At 36.2% G+C, this 26,167-nt stretch overlaps 3 protein-coding genes across 3 annotated transcripts in view; 2 read left to right on the top strand and 1 right to left on the bottom strand.

Moving 5' to 3' along the window:
* LOC140755632 (uncharacterized) overlaps positions 1-26,167 on the top strand; it is a 224,412-nt gene that overhangs the window by 64,099 nt on the left and 134,146 nt on the right. The window lies entirely within an intron of this gene.
* Positions 1-26,167, bottom strand: part of LOC140755366 (uncharacterized) — a gene marked incomplete at its 5' end in the record, with an annotated part of 35,835 nt that overhangs the window by 5,341 nt on the left and 4,327 nt on the right. The gene's annotated exons all lie outside the window — the stretch shown is intronic.
* LOC140755333 (uncharacterized) lies at positions 12,824-23,145 on the top strand. The gene is made up of 3 exons (XM_073090528.1): positions 12,824-12,902; positions 21,195-21,320; positions 21,660-23,145. Exons 1-3 carry the CDS (start codon positions 12,824-12,826, stop codon positions 22,883-22,885), a joined length of 1,431 nt encoding a protein of 476 aa, XP_072946629.1. The 3' UTR covers positions 22,886-23,145.

Below are 26,167 nucleotides of genomic sequence, written 5' to 3'. Positions count from 1 at the left end.
AATGTACACTTATAGTCCAGTACATTTTTTTTTCACCGCGACGAGTCAAAGTTGAGGGAAAAATAGTAAAAAAATTAAAATCTAAAAATATCCCTATTTTTTTCATGGTTCCTTTACATCTTTTAACCAATTTACATTTCAATATGATAGACCAACTATCTGATAGTATTTAATAGAAAAAATAAACACTGCATCACCAAATTTGTACACGCAGTTAACGAAAGTAGATGAAGAGGGCTGAATTTCTCAAAAAATCTAAAACAATTGATAGTGCAAAAACGGTGACACTTTTACTAAGGTAATTTTTTTTTCCCAGAGAGGTCAGACCCTCACCTATGTTCTCCTCATGTTTGTCGTGGTACTTACGGGACACCCTGTATAATCAATATAATGTTTTCATCGCAACTCTATCACACACATGCAATTTTTTTTAAAAAAATCGCTATTTGAGAAATCGTGACATTCACGCGCAAAAGGCCAAAAATGTATGAAGCATACGATTGATGTAGGCACTAATGCAAAACTATGCGATTATTTAAAAAAACATACACATAATACTATTACGATAGCCATATGACAATAGAGTGATAAATTGTTTATTAAATAATATACCTTTCAGTAAAAATGAGTTTGTAAATAGTTTATAAAAGCCGTTTTAGTAAATACCTCGGAATTTGGTGCCAATTTCAGAACCCCTCGGCATTAGGTGACTTTACCTTAATATCAATTAAAATAATCGATGTTTTTGGTCCAAAAGATCGATCCTCCGATTAATCGATCTTAGATCGCCATCCCTAGTTGCCGTCTGATTTCCGGGATAAAAACTATCCTATGTCCTTTCTCGGGTCTCAGACTATCTTTGTACAAAATTTCTTTAAAATCGGTTTAGTGGCTTGGGCGTGAAGAAGAGACAACCAGACAGACAGACAGACAGAGTTACTTTCGGATTTATAATATTAGTAAGGATGAACAATACGTATATAATATAATAATGATAATTAACTATAATAACGCCCTTAGGGTATACACAGAGAAACCATTAACATTGTAAATACCATCATTTTATGTACCTGTTGTTTTAGCAATAAATGACTGATAAATGATTACTGATTAAAAAGTTATTTACTACATTTTCGTGTTCTTTTTTTCAATAAACTTGTTTTCACGTTCGGCCGCTAATATGTGTAGCTCATGATTTAAATATGATTGACGTTTCGCCGAATTTGTAAACCGACTTCAAAAAAGGAGTTTTCTCAATTCGAACGCATATATGTTTTTTTTTAATGTTTGTTCGGGGATTGTCAAGTTGCAAACTTTGTCGTTTATGAACCGATTTTGATGATTTTTTTTGTTGGAAGGAAGATATGCCCAAGGTGGTCCCATTATGAGGAAATTTGAAGGTGGTAGAATCCTTTGTGGTTCGACTCCGGCGGCACCATCGCCACACGTATTTCTACCTAATAACAGCAGTGTGTTTGGCGCTGCTGTGTTCCGGTTTGAAGGGTGTGGTGGTGGGAGACAGACTTTTCCGAGGCGTTCCAGCTTAGTCCTCAGGGCGCGCAGTAGCGGCGCATCTGTGACCGACCTCAGGTAGGAATACCTAATCCTATCTGGGGTTGATTACAGATGTCCATGGGCGGCAGTAGCCACTTACCATCAGGTGGACTACATCCTCATCTGCTACTCTTATATTATAAAAAAAATAAATCAGGGTCAGTACATCACTCAATATATTTCGTTGAATAACGGCGTAAACAGCGCGTCCAATATGAGCGCCGGCTTCAGAAATATGTACTAAACCAACATTTATTACAATTATCTTTTATTTTGCAGTGACATCAGAAGTCGGTTTTATTTTTTTGTTTAATTTTTTTTACGCTTTTTAGTTTTTTTTTTTATATCGCCTATTTACGTACTTATTACGTCCCGTGGTTTCAGGTGTGAATTAGAATTGAGCATTTTTCGATCAACTGTTAAACCATACTAGGAGGACAGTTGAAATTTGCTTACTACTATAACTGCTATTCTAATAAGTACAAATAAGAAAAATAAAATATATTTTAATTTTATTTGTTGTTGTTGCGTTGTTTCATACAAGTGAGTATTGTGACGACTATTTCTTTTATTTAATAATAATATTATTGTAATAATAATTATAAACTTCTTCTAATTACATTTTCGCATTGTCGCCGTAAATATAAAAAATAATGAACATTTGATAGTACGGAACGCTCCATGTGCGAGTTCCAGTCGTACTTGGCGAATTATTTACCTATCAACAGTTAGTATTGGGTTATGTAGCTATACAGGCTGCGTCCCACGACGCATAAGACGCAGGTAGATAAAAGGGCTGATTTCCGCCAAGGCTGAGCAGAGCAGCTCTACTCCGCTTTGCTGGAAAACGGCCCTCAAGCTTAAAGCCTCCTCCAGAACCCCGCCTTCCGTAAAAACGTACAACCACATACCGCCTAAAACACTACATCTGTGTGATCGCTTACTAGTAACTTAGTAACTCAGTACAATACAACTCGGCGGCGTCAGGATTTACTACAAGCGCTGACGTTCTAGCGCGGCGCTAGAATACGCGCTCCCTGGGCCAGTACCATGAGTTTTTACGTTTTGACAAATATTACTGTTTTGGTATTTGTTTACGTATTTGCCCATACCATTTACAATTAGCGCCCCTAGCGGATTGTATCAGGACTATAGTGTCAGTAACGTAACATTAAATGTCTAAATTGACAAAATGGCGCTTTTTGTTTTGTCTCTCTTTTTTGCGAACATAATTATGAGGTAGACAAAAAGACTTGAGCACTTACTTGTTACGTTTACTCAGTCTACTGAAGCAAACGGAACAGAATAATGGATTGAGTAAACGTAACGTTAAATTGTGGGACGTTTTGAAAACTCATGGTAAGGGTACAGGCCTTTAGAGTAGTCTAAAGTAGGTAGATTCGACCCCCATGTAAAAAAACACCTAACCCCTGAAATTTTACTGAAACAAGAAATAAAAGATTCTCGTCTTCATTTTCTTCGCCTGTCATTTATGGTTATTTATATGGCTACTTATGTATAATAAAACAAACAACATACCTTCATATCCAGCCGAGTAGTCTGTAAAGAGAAAAGTTTGTTCAGTAAGAAACAAATATTAATAAAGACATCAAAAAACTTTGAAAGATTTCACTTTGGTAAGGGTCAAAAGTTGAAGTGTCCTTGTACCAGCGAAAAAAGGTCTCCAGAAGCAAACAGTCACTGAAATACACATATATCCTTCAGCGAAAAATGTCTATACTTAACACATTTATAAAACTTTGTAAAATTCAATCAACTTTTAGAGGTTTTAGAAAACTAGCTGACTCGGCACATGTTGTGTTGCTATATAAATAAATTCGATTCTCAGACCTACTGAATATGCATATAAAATTTGGTGAAATTCGGTAAAGCCGTTTCGCAGGAGTACGGTAACTAACATTGTGACAGGAGAATTTTATATATAAGATAATCCTGGCGGCGCCTATAAAAACACATCATAAAAACGACTTAAGCTAGAAGTTTTCACTTTAAAAATAAGTTCGTGCGTGTGTTCTGGTTTGAAGGGTACGGTAGACACACTTTTCTGAGGCATTCCACCTTAGTCCTCAGGGGTAGCGGTGCATCTAAGGCCGACTAATTTTTTCTAGCTGCCATTATAGCGCCCGTTCCCGCGCTTTCGTATTTATTTCCGTGCAACATGCATGCAACGAATTAATTCCGAAATACGTCGTAATTATTATCGGCATAAAAAAAAACATTTTTCTATCGTTATAACATTTTTAAACTTTTAATTTTAAATATTTTAATGATAATTCAATTTTTCTTCAAAATTTAAACTTTATTGAATTTATTTTTATTTAACAAGAATTTCAGAATTTCATCTATATTACAGCGGCGTAAAGTTTATTTTCCTGGTTGAAGGGCATAGATTAGTAAAGATACTTCGCCGCCTTGAGATTGAATGAAGCCACAAACAGCTTATTTTAGTAAGTTCTTTTTTTTAATTCTTGACAAATAAAAACATTTTTAGAGAAAATTTACGAATAAATAACTAATAGGTACTGCGTAATTTACGTAATAAATAAATAATTATATCAAATATTTTAGGGACATTTTAGCACGGAGACGTGCTAACGTGTCACTAAACTTTTTTACGCAACTATTTCAATTCTCAAAACTGGGTACATTTTCTTGTTAGGAGTGAGTAATCTTTACTAATCTATGTTCAAGGGTATAATATAGTAGGAATAAGTATTAATAATATGAAATTAAGTAAAAAACGTTGGTACATACCTGGGCTAGGCTGGGCTCGCGCCAAGGCTAAGCACTGTAACATAAATAAAGAAATTGTTAATACAATAATAAATAAATGAGTAGACATAATATTTAGTACAGAGTCCTTACTAATATACCCATTAAATACGTTAGAGAAATAATTAAAAAAAACAATTGTTACATTGTAATTAATGTCTATACAATATTATTATTTTACGGACAAAACAATGAGAATGTTAGCATAAAATCTTCTACTATATAAACGGGATTCGTATATTCTGAGTTTAATTTACAAACAAAACGACAATATTTCCAAGGAGTCTGTTAAAATACTCACCATAATACGATTTTATAACGAAAACTATAAATACTGACTTCATTACTTATTAAAAGACAATTGAAATCAGTATTTTCTTTTTATTCTTATGAGAAAGTGCTCTTTTCAAAATTTTGTGCTAAGTAGTTGAACTTTAAATAGAAAAAGAATTGTGAAATATTACAATAATACCTATTTGGGAACCATGCCTCACACGGCAATTTTAGATGGCTTAAGTATTTAATTAATTATAATTTCCTTGCAATTTTTGTAAATAAGTTGCTTTTTTTTAGTTTATAGTTTAATTTATTACTACAAATTTCATGTATAATATTTAATATTTGAAAAAAATGTGCAATATGTTCAAAATTTTGAACTAAAGTTACCGTTCAAAATGGGTACAAATTGAGTTCTAAGGTTCTATTATACATAAACATGGAATTGGAAGGTGGTAGAACCCTTAGGTTCGACTCCTTCGGCACCATCGCCACACCTATTTCTGGCTAACAACAACAGTGTTAAGCGCTGCTGTTTTCAGGTTTGAAGGGTGTGGTAATGTAAACATACTTTTCAGACGCGTTCCAGCTTAGTCCTCAGGGGTAGCGGCGCTTGTGGCCGACCTCAGGTAGGAATATCTAATTACATTTGGGGTTGATTACAGATCCATGGGCGGTAGTAGCCACTTACCATCAGGTGGACTGTATACCCGTCTGTTACTCCTATATTATAAAAATAACATACAAGTTAACCTAATAAAAGTGTTGTAAATAAAAATATTAACTTACCGTTAAACCCAATAGTAGTAGTAACTTCATTTTGCCAATGCATACCATTTTTAAAAATACTATCGCTTTTATACTAAAACTAAGTTTTAGTATTCTATAGATAAATACTAGTAAATAATAAGCATAATAAAAACACTTGTACTAATAAAAATATTTTTATTTAGAGATCCGCAGCGTAAGCGCATGGTCCAATGACGTAAGCATAGTCCGCGTAAAACTGCTAGTCCGCTCTGAATATGGAAATGAATAGCGTCGCCATAGCAAATTGTATGACTGCACTTGCTCGCTACAACTTCAGAGCGGACTAGCCGATGTCCATCGAAAACTACGTTGCTTGTTTAAAAATTATATTTATTTTATTTTAATAAATTATTGTACACAAAAATAAATCATATAAAGGCACATGGCCTTTATCAGTGTCTTTTTCATTATTTGTCTGCGATTCCATATTATCATATAATGTAGGTTTGTAGGCGTAGGTTGGTCGGGCGAGGAGAATAAAAAGTAACCGTACGTAATAAACAATGTTGTATTCTATGAAATCACAATAGTTTAACAAAAGGAATACACACAAAATCACTGACACTCCACCGAACTCGTAATACACTCGCGCAACACACTCTCGATAATTTGCTGCCGAACCCATAGATTAGTAAATAATAATAATAATAATAAACACCCAATCCAATGTATGCAGGCACCGTGCCATGGATGCGTGGCTGAGGGGGAGCTCAGTCGCTAACGGTCCCTCCTCGAAACAGGGCGAACTCGAGGAGTAATGCGCCTTACCTCAGCATGCGGGGCTCTGCTGAGGTGGACCTTTTCATTCCCTAGCTACGCGTGGGAACACAATGCAGTCAACAAGCAACAGAAAAAACAAAAATATTTTCCATCAGGATTCCGCCGTGGAAACACGGACGGACGAACGGATCGCTAACTAGAGCGCGTAGAGAAGCACTAACAAAGAATGCTGTCAGTTCTACTGTGCAGACTGTCGATAGCGAAGATGTAGGCTATCATGGCCTAGTAAGCCATAAAAGGCAAGATACCAACAATATACCTTCAAACCCGTCATCACCATTATCATCCAACCATAGTCTCTCCATCCTATTCAGTAAGCTCCACTCGTTTACGGCGTCTAAATCTCGTTGAAGTGCTTCGCAATCAGACACGCAATTAATAAGTAGTATGAAAACGCTTAAGGTCGTCAGCATAGAGAAGACATTTGGCATGGGTTAGAACCGAGGGCAAGTCATTAATCATGACAAGAAAGATATTTCCTAACTCTAATACATCACGAATGAGATGGAATAACGAAATCAATGAGTTTATAATACGAAGCTATTTTACAATCACTAATTTAGAATCAAATAAGTCAGCCTATAGATCACAACTAAAACAAGCATTAGTAGCAAAGTATCCTCACCTTTCGCACTTGTCTGAGCAAAGGATTTCAGATCAATACAAAGCTATAGTCAATAATAAAATGATAGAAGACAATAGATTACAAGAAATAAAAGATGAAGTAATAAAATAGAACTTAATAGTATGGAACGAGAAAAGTCACAAAGATCACCGATACAGCACAATACACAATTCATAAATGAAAAAACACTCTTGCACACACATACCCCAATAGACATATCTATAAACAGCAATACGATTGTACGAAATGAAGAAACTACCGAGACAAATAACCGTAACGTTAATGATATAAACTATAACCTTGTAAATGGTACTGCAATTGAAGATATATTTATAAAAGCCTTAAATAATTTTACTAATGTTGAACCTACACATAGACCATACATACCCGTACAAAAGCAGTCTAAAAATTAACAATTATAACACATTATATTAACTCTAACCTGCTACCTAAATATATAACAGATGTGAGCGATTTTAGCAAATTTGAAACAGTATTATATTGTGCAGCATTTACAGCATGTACCTATAACGGGGATAAAATATATACAACACTAGGAAATACACATAAAAGCAAATCTCAAAACTTACCAAGGTGGCAAATTAGATTACAAAACCGCATACAAGACTTACGAGTTAAAATAGACAGATTAACAGAATATATGAGTGGTAATAGAGGTAAAAAATTAAGCATACACATAGCAAAATAAAAATACAGTATAAAATACATTCCAAACATGAAAACGATAACACTCGCCTTACACAATTCATGGATACACTAAAACAAAAATTGAATCTACTTTCAAATCGATTACGAAGATACAAACAAACAACTCTACGAAAACACCAAAACATACAATTCGCTAATAACGAGAAACTTTTCTACAGAAATTTAACTACATCACAGTATAACAATCAAACTAACACTGAGACTCCCACACTCGAACAATTACACACGTACTGGTCAAATATTTGGACTAACTCTAAAAAACATACAGAAGGAGAGTGGATCAATAAAGATAAAGAAATAGTTAAGAATATACCTGAAATGCAATTTGATGAGATAGATATTGAACTGCTTAAAATTGTAATAGGAAGGACACATAGTTGGAAAGCTACTGGATCGGATAAACTAAGTACATAATTACTGGTTTAAAAAAATTACTTACATACATCCACACCTACTCACAAATATTAATAACTTTATTAAAATCCGCACACTTTACCAAGTTACATAACCAAAGGAGTGACGTATATGCTTCCTAAGGACAAAAATGACTCCAAAAACCCAGCTAAATATAGACCGATAACGTGTCTTCAGAATTTTTATAAAATTATTACCGGCTGTATTACAGAATTAATTTACACACACATACATAAAAATAATATACTTGCTGAACAACAGAAAGGTTGCCGTACGAGAAGCCAAGGGTGTAAAGAACAACTGACTATTGATGCTGTAGCTGCTAAGCAAGCGTTAACGAGGAAGAGAAACATCTATACAATGTACGTAGACTAGAAAAAGGCGTATGATTCAATACCACACTCTTGGCTCATATATATCTTAGAACATTATAAAATACATCCTGCACTTATAGAATTCCTTAAGAATACAATGAACAATTGGAGTACAGCTCTTAAGTTAAATCAGATAGAAACTGCACAAAATAATATTCGTAGGGGGATTTTCCAAGGGGACTCTTTGAGCCCGCTTTGGTTTTGTTTGGCACTGAACCCACTTTCAACCATTCTCAATAGTATCAATAGTGGCTATAAAATCAGGCACAATCATACATCATACATTTTATCACATTTGTTATTTATGGATGACATTAAATTATACGGAAGTAATCTTAAGGAAATTCATAAACTAGCAGACATCACACGATCATTCTCATCAGACATACATATGGACTTTGGTATAGATGAGTGTAGGATACAATCAGTTCATAGAGGAAGATTAGAATATAACAGTTATTACACACTCACAAACGAAGAAATAGAACCTGTGGATTCAGACACTGGATATAAATATTTAGGTTTCCAACAAAGCAGACAAATACACCATGAAGAAACTAAAAAATTACTTACAAACAAATTTAAAGAAAGACTATACAAAATATTACACACAGCCCTAAATTCAAAAAATACCATAAAAGCAATAAATCATACGCAGTTCCCCTTCTAACGTACTCGTTTGGAATAATAAAGTGGTCACAAACTGATTTAAAAAACTCCGAAGAACTATAAATACTACCATGACCAAGCACCGAAAGCATCATCCACGTTCATGCACACAAAGATTAACCTTACCAAAACTAGAAGGAGGAAGAGGGTTAATTGATCTACAAAATCTTCACAATAATCAAATCACAAAATTAAGATCTTTTTTCCACACTCGTTCTCATGATTCACCATTGCATAAAGCGGTCACTGAAGCTGATATAAAGTATACACCACTCAATCTTCACGATAAATCTATTCAAAAAAATCAAACCATCACAGAACCACAACAAAAACTCGATGAATGGCTTCAGAAGTCCATCCATCCAAGTCCCTCCATGGTCGACATAGGCGAGACTTAATCAACCCACATATAGATAAACAAGCTTCCAATACCTGGCTAAAAAGAGGTGAACTATTTCCCGAAACAGAGGGTTTCATGTCAGCCATTCAAGATCAAGTAATCGAAACTCGCAATTACAAAAAAATCATTGTACATGATAACAATTTAGTAACAGACCAATGTAGACACTGTAAAGGAGCGTCAGAAACAATTCAGCATATCACAGGTGCATGCTCAACCATTTCTCAGACAGACTACAAACATAGACACCTTAAGATACTTGAAGGTGGTAGAACCCTTTGTGGTTCAACTCCGGCAGCACCACCGCCACACCTATTTCTACCTAATAACAGCAGTGTTAGGCGCTGCTTTGTTCCGGTTTGAAGGGTGTGGTAAGGGAGACAGACTTTTCCGAGGCGTTCCAGCTTAGTCCTCAGGGGTAGCGGCGCATCTGTGGCCGACCTCGGGTAGGAATATCTAATCCTATCTGAGGTTGATTACAGATGTCCATGGGCGGCAGTAGCCACTTACCATCAGGTGGACTGCATGCTCGTCTGCTACTCTTATATTATAAATAAAATAAAATAGACATGATCAGGTTGCTGCTATCATCCACCAGTACTTAGCTTTTAAATACAAACTTATAAAAGAAAAAATACCGTATTACAAATATACTCCCCAAACAGTCATAGATTCTAATAACTATAAACTTTACTGGGATAGAACCATATTAACAGACAAGACAATCTACTATAACCGCCCAGACATTACTTTTCATGACAAGTAGCACTACCATGAGTTGGCATAGAAACGCCACTATAGAAATTGTAAATAGAAAACTATTGTCATTTTGCTAGTGAATAACATAACTACTATCGTTACGGTATTTCTTGACAACGTCTGTCAAATTAATGACTCATGGGACCGAATTTGTATGGCAATAGATCATAATGACATTCGCTAGCGATTTGATTTCGATAGGTTTTTTACTTATCGAGTTACGCCACTACGGATTTTAGTTCTACGAGTAACCACCAGAGGCGCTGTACAAATTATCATACATTTATTTTCGCAGTCGCTAGCGAATAATACTTTTGTAAACTCATGGTAGTGCTACAGATTAATAAAATAGTTTACCGTATTGATGTTGCAGTACCAAATACACACAATTTGACTAGTACATACACGGACAAGATTACTAAATACACCGATCTTTCAATAGAAATAAAATCGCAATGTAATAACAACCACAGGAGTCATACCACGAACACTTCAGACTAGCCTTAATGCTTTATGTATCTGTTATAGGCAAACTCCGAAGCTCCGGCGATCCTAGGTTGGACTGGTCAATCCTCAGGTCAGACTGAATGACTTAGTCAAAGCCCAAACAAATGTAAATTTTCGGCCTTTGACTAAACAATTTTCGTCAAACCTGGGAGAGACTAATTTGGTCAGGCAAACGTCAAAACACAATTTTATTAAATCGGGGTTTGACGAGTCAAACTCCGATATATGTATGAAGTGTCTTATCTTCGTATATTTGGAAGCATTTTATCATTTAAGCAGCTTTCAAGTCTTAAGAACCGCTTAACTCTGCCAGTTCTGACACCTGATTGGTCAGCTTACGTGATTTTCACTTTTATATTTGAGATGCTTTGAGAGAATGCCGTGTGGCATTAGGCCCACCTTTTGTACGATGTGCAATAAAGTATAAAATAAATAAATAAATGCTTTGGAATATACGGAGGTTAGTTTGTAAGATTAGGTATAAAAAAATAACATATTTAAAATTTTGATGTTTATTGTTTTAATAATTTAAAAAACCTAACCTAACCTAACCTCACTCATCTTCAATTTTACACAATTACACGCCCGCACGCTCAATGAACGAACATGAAATGACAAAACAATCGGTCGGAACACCGCGAGAGACATTATGAACCTGTTTAAACATGTTCAGATCAACGTTTGACCGAGTTTTGCAGTCGCTTCTAGGATTGACTAGGCCAAAACCGAAACAGAATAATTTACTTTCGACGTTTGACTGAAAAGTTAGGAGCTCCTGGGTTTGACTAAAAATACTTCAGGCAAAGGGCGAAATCGAAATGTATTTCGGGGATTGCCTGATGGCTTTGGCCAAACCTAGGATAAACCAGTCCTTCCGCGAAGAGACTGTGTATCGGACTTTGACTATAACATATCCACTATTTCACGTACATTCTCCTACAGAAAGCTGTCATTATAAATACTTGCCGGATAGTTAGAAAATTTTTGTCCCTTGAAGAATAATTTACATACTTCATATATATTTATTGTCCCTGACTAAGTATAATTACATAAACTTCCAAGTGTCGTTTGGCCCCCAGCCCGCGGCATAGGATATATACCCCAGAAATGGGAGAAAGGTTCGACCTACAAATATAAATAATAATAATAATCATTTATTTCAGAATTAGATTCCATATTATAAAAAATACAATCAATTACAATTACAAATGTCAACAAATAAAATGAAATAAAATAAAATATAAATAAAATTAAATAAATTGAAATTGAATTGAATTTAATGAAGTAAAATAATATAAAATAAAATAAAATATAAGAAAATATCGTGTTAGTAACAATTTTACTTAAAACTATGTTAGTAAATTACACTAGGGAACCTACAATAAAGTACATACTTCACGATGAGAGGGAGTAGAGAGAGACGGGCACGCAAACGGTGTCTTGGCAACCCCAACAGTATTCTGAAAGCATTGTTGTATTGTACCCTTAGAGTATCATACACCCGACGCGTTTACCTGACCCACAGACTGCTCGAATAAAATGATTGACAATAAGTAAGCTCTGAAAAGCGTTATTTTTACATCCTCAGTGCAGCGAGCAAATCTGCGAGCCAACATATTACATCGTATTGCTAGTGCCCGTCTCTCTCTCTACATCCAGATCATCCTTCAGATCCTCAGCAACCGTGTGACCCAAATATTTAAAATGTTTAACAATTTTTAGTGTATTGCCATTAAGTACAACAGGAGGTACTGGGGTCGGCCCAATTTTCCCGGCTTTGAATACAAGTACCTCACTCTTTTTACAATTGTACCTAAGGCCGTGCTCTCGTGCATAATTCTCGCATATACGTAGCAATATGCGGAGACCACCAATCGAGGGCGCCAGCAGCACCATATCGTCTGCATTCTCTCCGTATAGTACTTAACAGTATGCTTGAGACTCAGGATGGCACTCTCGGTGGATAGACCCGACTGGAAACCAAACTGCGCATCATGAAGTTTTATGTATCCACTCAAAGGAGTGTCAAGTATACTGTCAAGTATCTTAGCCATTGTGGTGGCTAATGAGATGGGTCTATAGTTGGATTTGTCTGAGACATCCCCGGTCTTATTCTTAAGAATAGGAACCACAATGGTTCTCATTAAGGGCTCCGGCAAGTATGAATGCCCCAAGCAAAGTTTAAAAAGCATTGCCAATATGCGAGATATATGTACGCCTGCATATCTGAAATGCTCAATGCTGAGACCGTCATGTCCAGGTGATTTACCTCTCTTCATGTTTTAATCACAATTGAAACATCTGCGTCTGAGATGTTCATGATTGACTTTAGCATGTCGGTATCACCATTGACCACCTCAGTCGCAGGCGGCGATAAATGAGTCTTAATATGAAAGTGATCTTTAAAATTATTAGCTATTAACTTGGGGTCATTCTCGCCACCGACGCTCACAGGTACACTAGGTTTCGGATTTATTTTGTTTGTATGTTTCCAGAATGCCTTAAAGTCGCCTATAGAATGTTTGGATACCAGTATATCCATTCTGATCTGCTCCTGATTATCCTGGCACCATTTAAGTTTGAACTTAAAGGATTTTCTCGTATCACACATGTCCTTATAAATCAAACCACTCGTTGGCTTACCCGCTAGTATCCATGTGTGAAATGTTAAGCGTGCATTCCTGTGAGCTTCGGCTACATATTTATTCCAACCGACAATATAGCCTTTCTATGACACTTATTTGATTGGTTACTAGATAACACGGCTGCCTCGGATAGGATGTCTATTAATTTCAAATACAATCTATCTATAAATAAAACATGATCACTGTTAGATCAACACGAGTCAGAACATCCTTTAAGCTCTTCTGGGATGCTTAAATACCTAAGATGCTCATGGCAGTAGTCATGGTACACACGAATCTGATTCTCACTACGCTCACCCATAAGACTAGATTACACACAGACTTTTCAGAAATAAAATCGCGCTTTAATGAAATGCCTTCAATATTGCATGCAACAAAAAGAGGAAAGTGGTCTGACCAATACACGTCATGCTGCACCCACACTCTGTCAACTGTAACTTGGGCAGAGTTTGTAACAATGCAGTGATCTAACCATCTCCTACTGCGTGAGCATCACTGGTGAAGGTATACGTACCAGAATCCAGTCCCAGCATATCTATATCTATGCAACACCAGTTATTATCTATGCAAAAATTAAACATTTCGTCACAGAAAAGCTCTTTTGGATGTGCATTAAAATCCCCTAATATATACACAGATTCACAGTTATTATTTTCTTCCATAACCGCGCTAATCACGCCAAAACACTCCGTATATGTAGTTAAATTGTCAATATCATTAACCGGTATGTATACACTGAACACTATAAAGTATTTGTTTTTTAACCTCACTTTTATCGCGCACAGTCTAGGGTTTTTACACTCAAGAATAGAAACGGATTCAAACGCATTATTTCGCCACAAAATAGCCACTCCACCGTACGGTCTTCCACTTAGAATACCAACCGATGTGTCGACTGCGCTGGTACCCGTGCATCCAAACTCCGCATCAATAGTACTTAAGAGCGGTAAGTCATGTGGAAGTAACCATGTCTCCTGTAGCGCCAAAATATCGGACGATTTGCACAGAGTTCGAATTCCTTTCATGGAACGCTTTAGGGATTTGCAGTTAAAACGGCATAGTATACATTTATTAGGTGTACTATCCATGACAGCTAGTATTTTTATATAAATTATCCCCGTTAGGCCCATCAAGCCCCTTTCCACGCTGACTGAAATTTACAAACTTTCGGAATGTTATACCACAAGGCCACAAATTTCCATCCAAAAATACATCAATCTTCGATTTAGAGACAAAAACCTTGTAGGAGTTATATCCTTTATGTTTTTTCGTTCTCATTTTCAATAGTGAGACACGTTCGCTTGTTTTTTCGTGTATGTGGTCAATAATATCAGATTCCTTAACGTCGATATCCACATTTGATACAAATAATGGAACTTTAATGTCTACTGCTTTGAATTTACTATTACATGTCATGTTTGCTTGTCCCATTTTTCCTATAAATTTATTCCGTAAACGTTTCTTCTGAACTTGAACCCATTTTCCATTAGGCTCTGGTTTTTTCCACTCTTCCCCTGTGGCAGATATTTCCGCAAATGATAACTTTCTCGATGTAACAACCACGCTTTGTTTACTTAAATCAGCTGTTGTACCGCTAGTCTCGCAATGCTCTGTTCCTTTCCTACTACACGACGTCACACAGCTATGAGAAGGATCGCGCGCGCACGCAGGCGAGTGTAAGTGAGACGAACATATTGCATCAGGGGTGGACGCTGGTCTTGCGCGTGAAGGAGACAACAAAACCCCGCTGCACTCTCCGCTAACATTCACTGGTACGTTATCTTGCGATGAGGGAGACGACAAATTTACGTCACAATGTTGACCATGGTCAGTTACTCCAACGGTATGCGACTCAGTCGTCGGTGTTTGAATCGCCATCGGCCCACTATCTTGAAAATACCCTCCACGTCTAACATTTATTCTGCTACTAGTATTAATTACCGATGCATAACGGTCATTTATCCATTTGTTTTCTAACTCTTCTAAACGTTTATTCGTTGCATAAGTTTCTTTTATCTCGGTAACATCTGCTTTCAGCCGAATAATATCTTTTAATAGCGCTGTCACGTCCACATGATCGAATGTCACCGGTGGAAGTTTGTTTAAATCTCGGGCCACAAACACTGGCATTATATCGGGATCACTTTTCTTGAGGACCGCTATAATATCTTCAAGATCTCTTTGAATTTTCCCTCCTTTTCTTCTCGAAATGTTACGCTTATTCGTTTTTATTGATTCAAACAACAAAGTCTTCGCTTTTTCAACCTCTACGATCGTAAAGCCGACGCACAAATACGTATCATACTCTCGTTATCCATAGTATCCACTTTATTTTGTACATACGCCAAAATTTCACTTATGACAATATGACAGCTAGCACATTTAACAGTTTTCGAGCACATATTTACGTTCGTCATTTTAATTTCAAAAGATCACATACGAGACCTCGCACGCGCACCTCACTCGACCGCGGTCATCGCGCGACTGATAGTAAAGATTACTCACTCCAAACAAGAAAATGTACCCAGTTTTGAGAATTGAAATAGTTGCGTAAAAAAGTTTTGCCACGTCTCCGTGCTAAAATGTCCCTAAAATATTTGAAATAATAATTTATTTATTATGTAAATTACGCAGTATTAGTTATTTATTCGTAAATGTTCTATAAAAATGTTTTTATTTGTCAAGAATTAAAAAAAAGAACTAACTACTGTGCACTAGCGCCCAGAGTTGCGTCAGAGCGGGTAAAACCATAGTGACCTCGTTCTACCCACTCTATGATTTATGGAAGCGCCGTCACATACAATACAGAAGTCATACAAATAAGGTACAAAGGATTGCTTATTCCACAATGGATCTTCCAGCAACCCTTGGACAGGAATGTGCATGCGAAAGGCAAAATTAGTGTGCAAAAAGAAAAAAAAACAATAATATTATAAGTACTTTTTTATTGTATTTTGGACACAGAAAGTCATGTAATACATTACGACATCTTAAGCTAACTTAATATATGTTATCTAAACTTTGAGTGCTAACAATTTGTGTATTAAAAAACATTAGACAAGTTTTTAAGTTATTGAATTGTATCTCAAGGTACATTTTAATGTGTTTTAGTAGTTACATATTACAAGGTGTTATACCTTTTTTTCAAATAAGGATTAATTAACTTTTACTTTCAATTTAATTCTGTTTTTTTTTTATTATAAAAACCAACTCCCACAATTTAGACGAATCCAACGACACCTCCTCTCGTCTCCCTCCAACGTCTCTCAGAATGAGAAGGATTAGGACACAGTCCACCGCGCTGGACAAGTGCGTATTGGTAGACTTCACATACCTTTGAGATTTTTTTTATGAATCTCTCAGGTATACAGGTTTCATCACGATGTTTTCCTTCACCGTTTAATTAATAATTAATTTCTAATACGCACGTAACTTTGAAAATCAGGGACTTTGAATTTTTTTAACACTCCGTAGTTACACGGAACCACTATACAGAAATTTAATAATGTTTTTTACCTATTCGACTACAAAATAATTGAATAACAATTTAATTGAATAATTTTATTGTCTATTTACATTTTATATTGTTTTATTAAACAATAAGCTATTTAATTAATAACAAACAATAATATCACCTTTTTTAATGACAATGTTATTTTCTAGATTAACATATCAATGATTATATTGTTATCATAATAAAATAATTGTCTTAAGGTCTTTATAAGGTCTTAAAAAGGGTCAATGTGACTTCTATACAACTAATTATTAAAGTCAAGTTAATTACACAAAAGGACATGTGCACACACGTAATATATATGTACCTATGTAAAATCGTAAAGTATGTCCGCGTAAAACTGCTAGTCCGCTCTGAATATAGAAATGAATCGCGTCATAGCAAATTGTATGACTATACTTGCTAGCAACAACTTCGGAGCGGACTAGCAGTTTGGCGCGAACTACCTACTGATTATTTATTGACCAAAACATTTTTTTTTATAATATAGGAGTAAAAGACGACCACGCAATAATTGTAAGTGGCTACTGCCGCCCATGGACATTTGTAATCAACCCCAGACAAGATTAATTTCCAACCTGAGGTCGGCCACAGATGCGCCACTACCCTTGAGGACTAAGCTGGAACACCTCAGAAAAGTACGACTCCATTATCACACGCCTCAAACCAGAACACAGCAGCGCTTAACACTGCTGTTATAAAAGAAATAGGTGTGGCGGTGGTGCCGCCGGAGTCGAACCACGGTGGGTTCTACCACCTTCAAAATCCTCCTTTGTTTGATCCTGGCGACTTTTTTAACCGACTTCGAAAAAGGAGGAGGTTACTCAATTCGACCGTATATATATATATTTTTTTTTTTTTTATGTTTGTTCGGCGATTTTTTCGCGATGCCGCGACCGATCGATATGATTCATACACCATTGTATGCGGCTAGTTTCACAAGGGGTCCCATTTCGAGGAAATTTGAAAATTTCCGCCAGTTTTCCCGGAAAATTGGAAAAACCAGATTTCATATAAACTTCAATAAGTCGAGTATTTCTTAACCAATTTCAATTTTCTTTTTTTCATATGAAGGGGTGTTTCGTTGCGGTACTTTCCTACCTTAACGTTAGTATACTCTGATGATTAGAATTTAAGTTATGGGGTGGAACTCATCATCACTACCCCTGCTTTTTACATATTTTATGACAACTTACCTTCTGCCCACTCAATTCTCATGAAACTTAAAATGAACATTGAGTATCTATGTTAACATGATATGATGGAAAATTTGACCTTCAACTCTTTAACCCTGGTAATGCAGAAGTGCCTCCTGCCTCAACCACATAAGTTAGGCATTTGGAACTTATGGATATTTAATAAAGTCGATAAGCTGAGATATATGATGGAAAATTTGACCTTCTACTCTTCAACTCTGATGATGCAGAGGTGCCTCCTGCCTCAACCATACAAGTTAGGCATTTGATGCTTATGAATATTCAATAAGGTTGATAGGTAGAGGTATATGATGGAAAATTTTCCCTTCAACTCTTCAACCCTGATAATGCAGAAGTGCCTCCTGCCTCAACCATACAAGTTAGGCATTTGGAGCTTACGAATATATGATAAGGTCTTTAAGTAGAGACATATGATGGAAGATATGACCTTCAATTCTTCAATCCTGATGATGCAGATGTGCCTCCTATCTAAAGTATATAGAATAGACATTTGTTGTAATGAAGTTGCTAGACAGAGATATATGATGAAAAATTTGACCTTCAACTCCTTAGATCTGATGATGCAGAGGTACCTCCAGCCTAAACCACATGAATAAGCTATTTAGTGCTTTCACACATATTTTACAGGTCCTAACCAGGTACATGTAATGAAATAAATGACCTCAACTCTTCAACTTGACAATTACTTCTTACAAATATAAAATATGATTAATGAATACGTTGTAGTTTTTCTTAACTATTAATTTTAGGTAAATTTGACCGACTCACTCGCAGAGTTTTACCACCTAGTTTGATTTATTTACTTTTCTGTTCCAACCTAATCTAGCCAATAATATAGTAGTATATAGTATCTCATATAGCCTCGCCTATAGTGTTTCGTATTGAATTGGTTAGGTTAGGTTGGAACATATAAGACAATGTAAAACTAAGCGAGAAGGGCGCGGTAGCGCCCTGCGAGCGGGTTGGTCCAATCCGTATGAATTCAGACCTTACCTTTATTCATGATCACCTTTATACAATTTTACATAATATTAATACAAACGTTAGCATATCATCACTAAAAAGGGTGAAAAAAAAATTTTTAACAAAAAAATAAAACCGACTTCTATGTCACTACAAAGTAAAAAATAATTGAAATAAATGTTGGTTTAGTACATATTTCTGAAGTCGGCGCTCATATTGGACACGCTGTTTACGCCGTTATCAAACGAAATATATTGAGCGCCAACTTCAGAAATATGTACTAAACCAACATTTATTTCAATTATTTTTTACTTTGTAGTGACATAGAAGTCGGTTTTATTTTTTTGTTAAATTTTTTTTTTGCCTTACAAATACCGTAATGACTTTTCGAGGACTATTTCTATCTGTCTACTGCTGCCTGTCTATTTTAGTTCCGAATGTTAACTCATTATTCCTGAAAGACTATTTTATATAATAAATAATTCAATAACAACTGCATTCTTTATTTTCTCTGACAATCCTTTCTATGACATTTTATTCTCTAAAAACATATAATATCCTTTTATATTTATACTAGCGGACCCCGCAAACGTTGTGATGCCATATAAATAAAATAATGTTAACGGTGAACAACCCTTATCACTTAGGGGTATGAAAAATAGATAGTAACCGATTCTCAGACCTACTGAATATGCATATAACATTTGGTGAAAATCGGTAAAGCCGTCTTGGAGGAGTACGGTAACTAACATTGTGACACGAGAATTTTATATATAAGATATAGCAATTAAATAGACTCTTATAAACATGAATTACCTAAACAGTATTGTAATGAAAATATACCCTTACACGAAGGGTTAGCAACTGTGTTTGGAGGCCCTCAGGACAGTGGCGGACCAAGGTCCGAGGCCCGGGACTCCCCAGTGTAAAAAGTTGATTTGATTTTACAAAATGAAAAATGTGTCATCGAATTATGCGGTGACCTTTTTTGTGACTGATACACATTTCATACATTGTTTGGTTCTGACGACCTTTTTAGGGTTCCGTTCCCAAAGGGTAAAAACGGAACTCTATTACTAAGACTTCGCTGTCTGTCCGTCTGTCACTGGGCTCTATCTCCGGAACCGTAATAGATAGACACATGAAATTTTTACAGAGGACGCATAACGGCGGCCGATATAACAACAAATACTAAAAAAATAAAGTTAGATATTAAAGGAGGTCTCCATACAACAAACCGGAATTTTTCGGCATTTTTCGATCTAACTGTTAAACCGTACTAGGAAGACGGTTGAAATTTTTACAATCCGTCAACTTCACTACTATAACTGGTATTATAATAACTACAAATAAGACATATTGCAATATAGTTATTTAATTTTATTATACGTTGTTTACGTATCATTCATCATCACCCCAACGCCATCTATTGTTGTGTCATATAACTAAGTATTGTTGAAAATAATAAAATGAATAACAATAAGTAAAATATAATGAACATTTGGTGGTACGGAAGCTTCCATATGCGAGTTCGACTCGTACTTGGCGAATTATTTTATAATATAATAGTAGCAGAGCAAGTGATTACTACTGCACATTGTCATCTGCAATCAACTCCAGGTGATATTAATTCCTTGTTCCTGGTTCCTGCCCTGGAGGAGCGAACGCTCCTCCAGGGCAGAGGCCGATTCGGGCATCGCGCTTGGAGGACTCCGGTTGTGTTCCGTTGGAGATCTCGGAGTTCTCCAACAAGCGCTGAGGACGGCCACCGGGGGTGTTTTAGTGTGGTAAAAATCTCACATAACCCGGCGTCGCTCCCACGTCGTCGGGTACCTTTTGAAGGTTTCCCTCTCGAAAAAAAAAAGGTAATATTAATTCCTACAGGTCATTCCTGGTCACAGACGCTACCCCTGAGGATTAAGATGGAATACCTCGGAAAAGTATGACTGCCTTTCCACACACAAAAGCCTAGGAATTCTTAGTAGGTTACTTTAACGACGCAATCGTTGGAAAAAATCTTCATGATAAACATGAAGTCATTATCAACGAAGCATTCGAAGTGGAACGTATACTATAGACTAAAAGAAGAATTGTTAAATATGTAAATATTTGTTTGAGTATCTCAACTTCAAGTCAGTCAACTCAAGTCAAACTTTTTGTTTTAGGTAGTTATGGAGAGCAATCGAGTCAAGTAGCTTCCACCAGTTCCCATTTTGAGCAGGCGGAGGCTTCTTCTCAACAGTCTTCGTCTTCAAACTTCCAGTCCAGTTCTCAAGACGGATACTCCAACGGTAAATGTCAAACATTTGTTGCCTTTTTTATCATGTTGTTCCAATAGCTCTGTCCCTCATAGAATATTTGTGTCTATGTAAAATGCTCGTGTCAGATATAGCACAAACATTTTAACACAGTGAAGCACGGGTATTTGAGAATTTGCACTTTGCCATTTGGTGTCGGTTTTTCGAGCGCACATTAAAGGGTTCAAAGTTCAAATATGTGCGGAGCCTGCTACACATGCGCAAAGTCCAGTTGCTAGGAGACTATGACATGAGTGACAGCTTAAAAAAATTAAACAAATAAGTGTTCAAATGTGTGTAATGTGAATACTAAAACATATTTGTGTATTGCAGAAGTCGAGTACGGAAGTAATGGTTACCGAGCCGTTAGTAACAGTAATAGTGCAAGCTCAGCAACAAGCCAAAGTTCAGCCAGCTTTAACAACAGTCTTTTAACAGCCAAGAAACAAGCGAAAGAAAATTTAGCAAATACGAACACCAATAACAATGAAGGTGGAAAGAGTGGCAACAACGGTAGCACTACAACAGAATCTACAGCAAACGCTGGAACTACATCTTCTAGTGGTTCTACTAACAATAACTCCTACAGTAATGGTGAAAGCCAATCACAAGGCACTGCAACAGCAACAAACAACACAGGAAGCATTGGAGGTGGAAATAATAACGACGATAGCACTACAACAACTACAGCAGGCTCTGGAACTACCTCTTCTAGTGGTTCTACTAATAATAACTCTAACAGTAATGATCAAAGCACTGCACAAGCACAAGGCACGGCAACTACAACAGCCAACACAGAAAGCAATAATGAAGACAACAAAGAGGGTAACGGAAATGGAGCCAAAGGTAAAAAAAGTAAGCGCGTTCACGTACGTAAAAGAATAATAAGTAACGTAAACTCCAAAGCCAGCTCTTCCAGTAATTCTAATAGTAACAACTCTAACGCACAAAGTGAATCTGAAAGTTCTGCAACTTCAGAAACCAGTGAAGGCACCGGAAGTAGCAACAATCATGGTCATCACCACCATGGTAATCACCACCATGGTGGACACCATAATGGTGGAAGCCATCATACTTGTAATAAAGCTAAACCAAATGGTCATGATTGCCATAAGAATGACGAGGGTCCGAAAGACGTTGGTGGTGGTAATAAGAAGCATTGTGGAAATACGCCTAAGGGCCCTGGACCTAAGCAGGGGCATAAATGTAATAAGGCGCCCCAAGGACCCGGCCCTGCTAAGCATTCTTGCCACGGCAAAGGGGAACAAGCGCATAAATGTAATAAGTCGCCCCAAGGACCCGGCCCTGCTAAGCATTCTTGCCACGGCAAAGTCGAATACGGACATAAAGGTAATAAGGCGCCCCAAGGACCCGGCCCTGCTAAGCATTCTTGCCACGGCAAAGTCGAACACGGACATAAAGGTAATAAGGCGCCACAAGGACCCGGCCCTGCTAAGCATTCTTGCCACGGCAAAGAGGAACATGCGCATAAATGTAATAAGGCGCCCCAAGGACCCGGCCCTGCTAAGCATTCTTGCCACGGCAAAGGACATCACTAACTTCACGTAACTATCGACTTGCGTTCATTTTATAACTAACGCTACTTTTATTTCTTGGTATATTTTTAGCTTTTTATGTCATGAAAACTAGTAAGAGCAACAGATATTGTTTAACCAGAAGGGACGTTCTATCAACAAGTTTAAGATTATTTCGGATATTTTAACTTGTAATTTTGAAAGAGGGCAATCTAATTATACCAAAGATTAAGAATGAAAGGGACACAGTTCTATCAGAATATATTAAAGTTATAATTTTGTAATTTGTCTATTTTTCAATTTAGGAAATTTATCTTATTTGTATTTCACAGCAGCTTGAAAGTATTGATACTTTTTGATTCTGAAAATTGAGGCATATATTTAATTGTACGTTGGAATGTTATACTTTAGTTCCTTCAAGTAGACTTATATCTTATTATTTGTATCTTAGTAAGATTTTCTACCCTCTTCCTAAAAGTCACTTGACGTGCTCCTCGTTTTAGATAGATAACATTAATTTATATCTATTATTAAATATAATAGATATAAAATTTACTATTTTAATATATTTTGAATAAGTGTTATGGAATGTTGACATCGTCCATAGCATTAAAAATATGTAAAGAAAAAATATTTCACAATTGAATTTGGTGTAATCCGTATAATACAGGTGTTATAGTAACGTCTTTGGTTTTCATTGATTAGTTTGTTTGCTTTTTTATAACTGTTATATTTTTGTTTTTTTTTTTTTTATATTAACTGTTATATTTATAGCTGTTATATCGGTAATTCAATATTCTTAAGTCTTATCTTTGTTATTAAAACATTTTTTATCTTGTTATAATGTAACGAAATATGATATATTGACGTATTTGTTTTTTTTAACATAATAAATTGATAATATGCATAATATTTTTGTGTTTTTCTTTTATTTGATTACAATAAACCTTTATAAATTAATCCTGTCCGCTAATATCGTTGCTTTGTAAATTATAAGGCGGTCAGATATCTATCCTAATCAATGCTTACTTATGCATTAGTAATACTAATACTTTACTTTTATATTAATTTTAATTTATTAAATAATTGAACATATTTAGAATTATGAAAAAATGTAAATCATATTAACGACAGCCGATTTCGGAAAAATAAAAAAGACCAATTAAAATGCTTCATTCATTTATTATTCTAAAAAAACCGAATAGTTTACAACACACTTAATTTTATTTCAATTTATACTTAATTATATAAAATGTATAAACCCACTCAATATATTCACAGCTTAAATATTTTAAATAATGGTCCATATGGACTATATGGTCAGTGTGATCCTCTAGCGGACTAAGGGGTGGGGCCGGTGGAAGGGATGGTCCGCCCCGGGCCTCTGATCTTGCGGATACCCCAAACACGGTTCCTAAAAAAAGATCGTCAGAAAAAAAATGTGTATAAAATAGCTAAAAGAAAGGTTATCGGAAACAAACTCCCAACTATTCAACTCCCGCCCCGGGCGTCCGACCTTAGTCCGCTACTGGTGATCAAATACACTGGCTTTTGGGATCTTTTACTGTCTTTCTGGCTCCACTTTCTTACACAGCAAACGAAAAACAATACAAACATTAAGAGAGTTAAAACATATTGATATTATTCTGTCTCACAACTGTTCCTTTTTAAACATAAAAATGCAACTTAATTGTCTATACATTTTATCTTTTACAATAATGCTGTCTTTTTATAGTTACACATTTAGTTCTAAGGCTAAAGTCAATTATCGGTCGAAGTATTAAGTTATTGAGTTTTATCTTCCATAACAGTTATAAAAATAACAGTTATTATTATAACATTTATAAAGTTATAAAGATACATAATAATGAATATGTTATTTTCTATCACAATATCGTCGTTGTAATATTTATAATAGTTTATTGAAAGCACTAATAATGTTATTTTTATATATTTCAGTTTCTGTAACATTCTTTAGTCTCAATTTTTATATAAGATATAAATGCAAAATGTACAATATCGAACCGAAAAATAATCATCATTTCAACAGTTGGAAAGTTAATTGCAAATATTTTAACGTCTAAGTAATGCTTGTGCTTTGATGTCATATGGGCCTGCTGCTATAGTCTTTCCATAGCACACGCTATAGATTGAAAACAGCCCTAAAAGCCCTGTCATCGCGCATCCATAACGTTATAACGTAACGAGAAAATAGCGCGTTGTTAAGAGTATAATATTACCCAATTAATGATGTGCCAAGTCGGCCATTTTTGGTATTCGAATACTTTAGTACTCATAAAAAAAGAATCTAGTCAGTACTCGAGTCCAGAGTACTTCATAATGTACTCGAGTTAGCATGAACTACTCGAGTACTTTTCTTCTTCTTAGTCGAATCCTCATGACTGAGGGTCGTGACCATCAAGAACAGCCTTGTCTACGATACTCTTCCAAGTATTGCGATTCTGTGCAATGTGTATGGAATTGTAGATTGTGGTGTTGCTAGTTTTCTTGACAACATCTGTCCATCGGGTTGGCGATCTCCCTCTGCAACGCTTTCCAGCCACCTGACCAACGACTATCAACTTTTCTAAGTTGTCTGGGTCTCGTCGTGCCACGTGACCGAAGTATTTGAGGACCCGTTGCAAGCAAACCGTGGAGAGCCTGGTTCGAATATGCAGTTCTGAGAGAATTGACGCATTGGTTCGGCGCGCTGTCCAAGAAATAGCCAACAGTTTGCGCCAGCACCACATTTCAAGGGCATCAATTCTTGCTCTTATTCTTGCTTTCAGTGTCCACGTCTCTGAAGCATATAGGAATATGGAAAAGATAAGGGTCTTTACAAGTTTAACTTTTGTGGTTCTGCTAATGCCTCTGTTCCTCCATATCTTTTCCAATCGCTTCATCGCAGATTTTGCCAGCTGTGCTCTGCGCACCACCTCTTTTTCGCAGTCGCCGTCGTTGGTAATCAAGGCGCCAAGGTATATGAGTTGGTCCACCGCGTCTAGGTCTTTTAGCTCATGTGTCCTGCTCAAGGAGTTCATTCTGTCCACGAACATAAGCTTCGTCTTTTTCCTGTTTATTAGGAGCCCGTACTCTGCGCTGATGCTCTCCACCCTTTGCAGAAGTTGCGACAGCTCATGTTCGCTAGCACCAATTATTGTTGTATCGTCAGCAAATCGCAGGTTGTTGACAAGATGACCACCCACGCGAATCCCACCTTTCCAGCCTTCGGTGACCCTTCTCATTATGTGTTCACCAATTAAGTTGAACAGCTGGGGTGAAAGTATGCAGCCTTGTCTTACCCCT

The sequence above is a fragment of the Epargyreus clarus genome, unplaced genomic scaffold, assembly GCF_041222505.1.
Source record: "Epargyreus clarus isolate Ecla_fem2 unplaced genomic scaffold, WU_Ecla_fem_2.2 ptg000033l, whole genome shotgun sequence".
Classification (NCBI taxonomy): Eukaryota; Metazoa; Arthropoda; class Insecta; order Lepidoptera; family Hesperiidae; genus Epargyreus; species Epargyreus clarus.
Note: the sequence above shows the minus strand (reverse complement) of the source record. Positions and strands in the feature narration are given on the sequence as shown.

Bases quoted from the DNA above. Each gene is read 5' to 3' on its own strand.
- LOC140755333 (XM_073090528.1), top strand. From the start codon at position 12,824: ATGGTTCTCATTAAGGGCTCCGGCAAGTATGAATGCCCCAAGCAAAGT. The intron at 12,903-21,194 runs GTACGCCTGCAT...TTTTTGTTTTAG, and splicing joins TGCCAATATGCGAGATATAT to GTAGTTATGGAGAGCAATCG. The intron at 21,321-21,659 runs GTAAATGTCAAA...TGTGTATTGCAG, and splicing joins TCAAGACGGATACTCCAACG to AAGTCGAGTACGGAAGTAAT.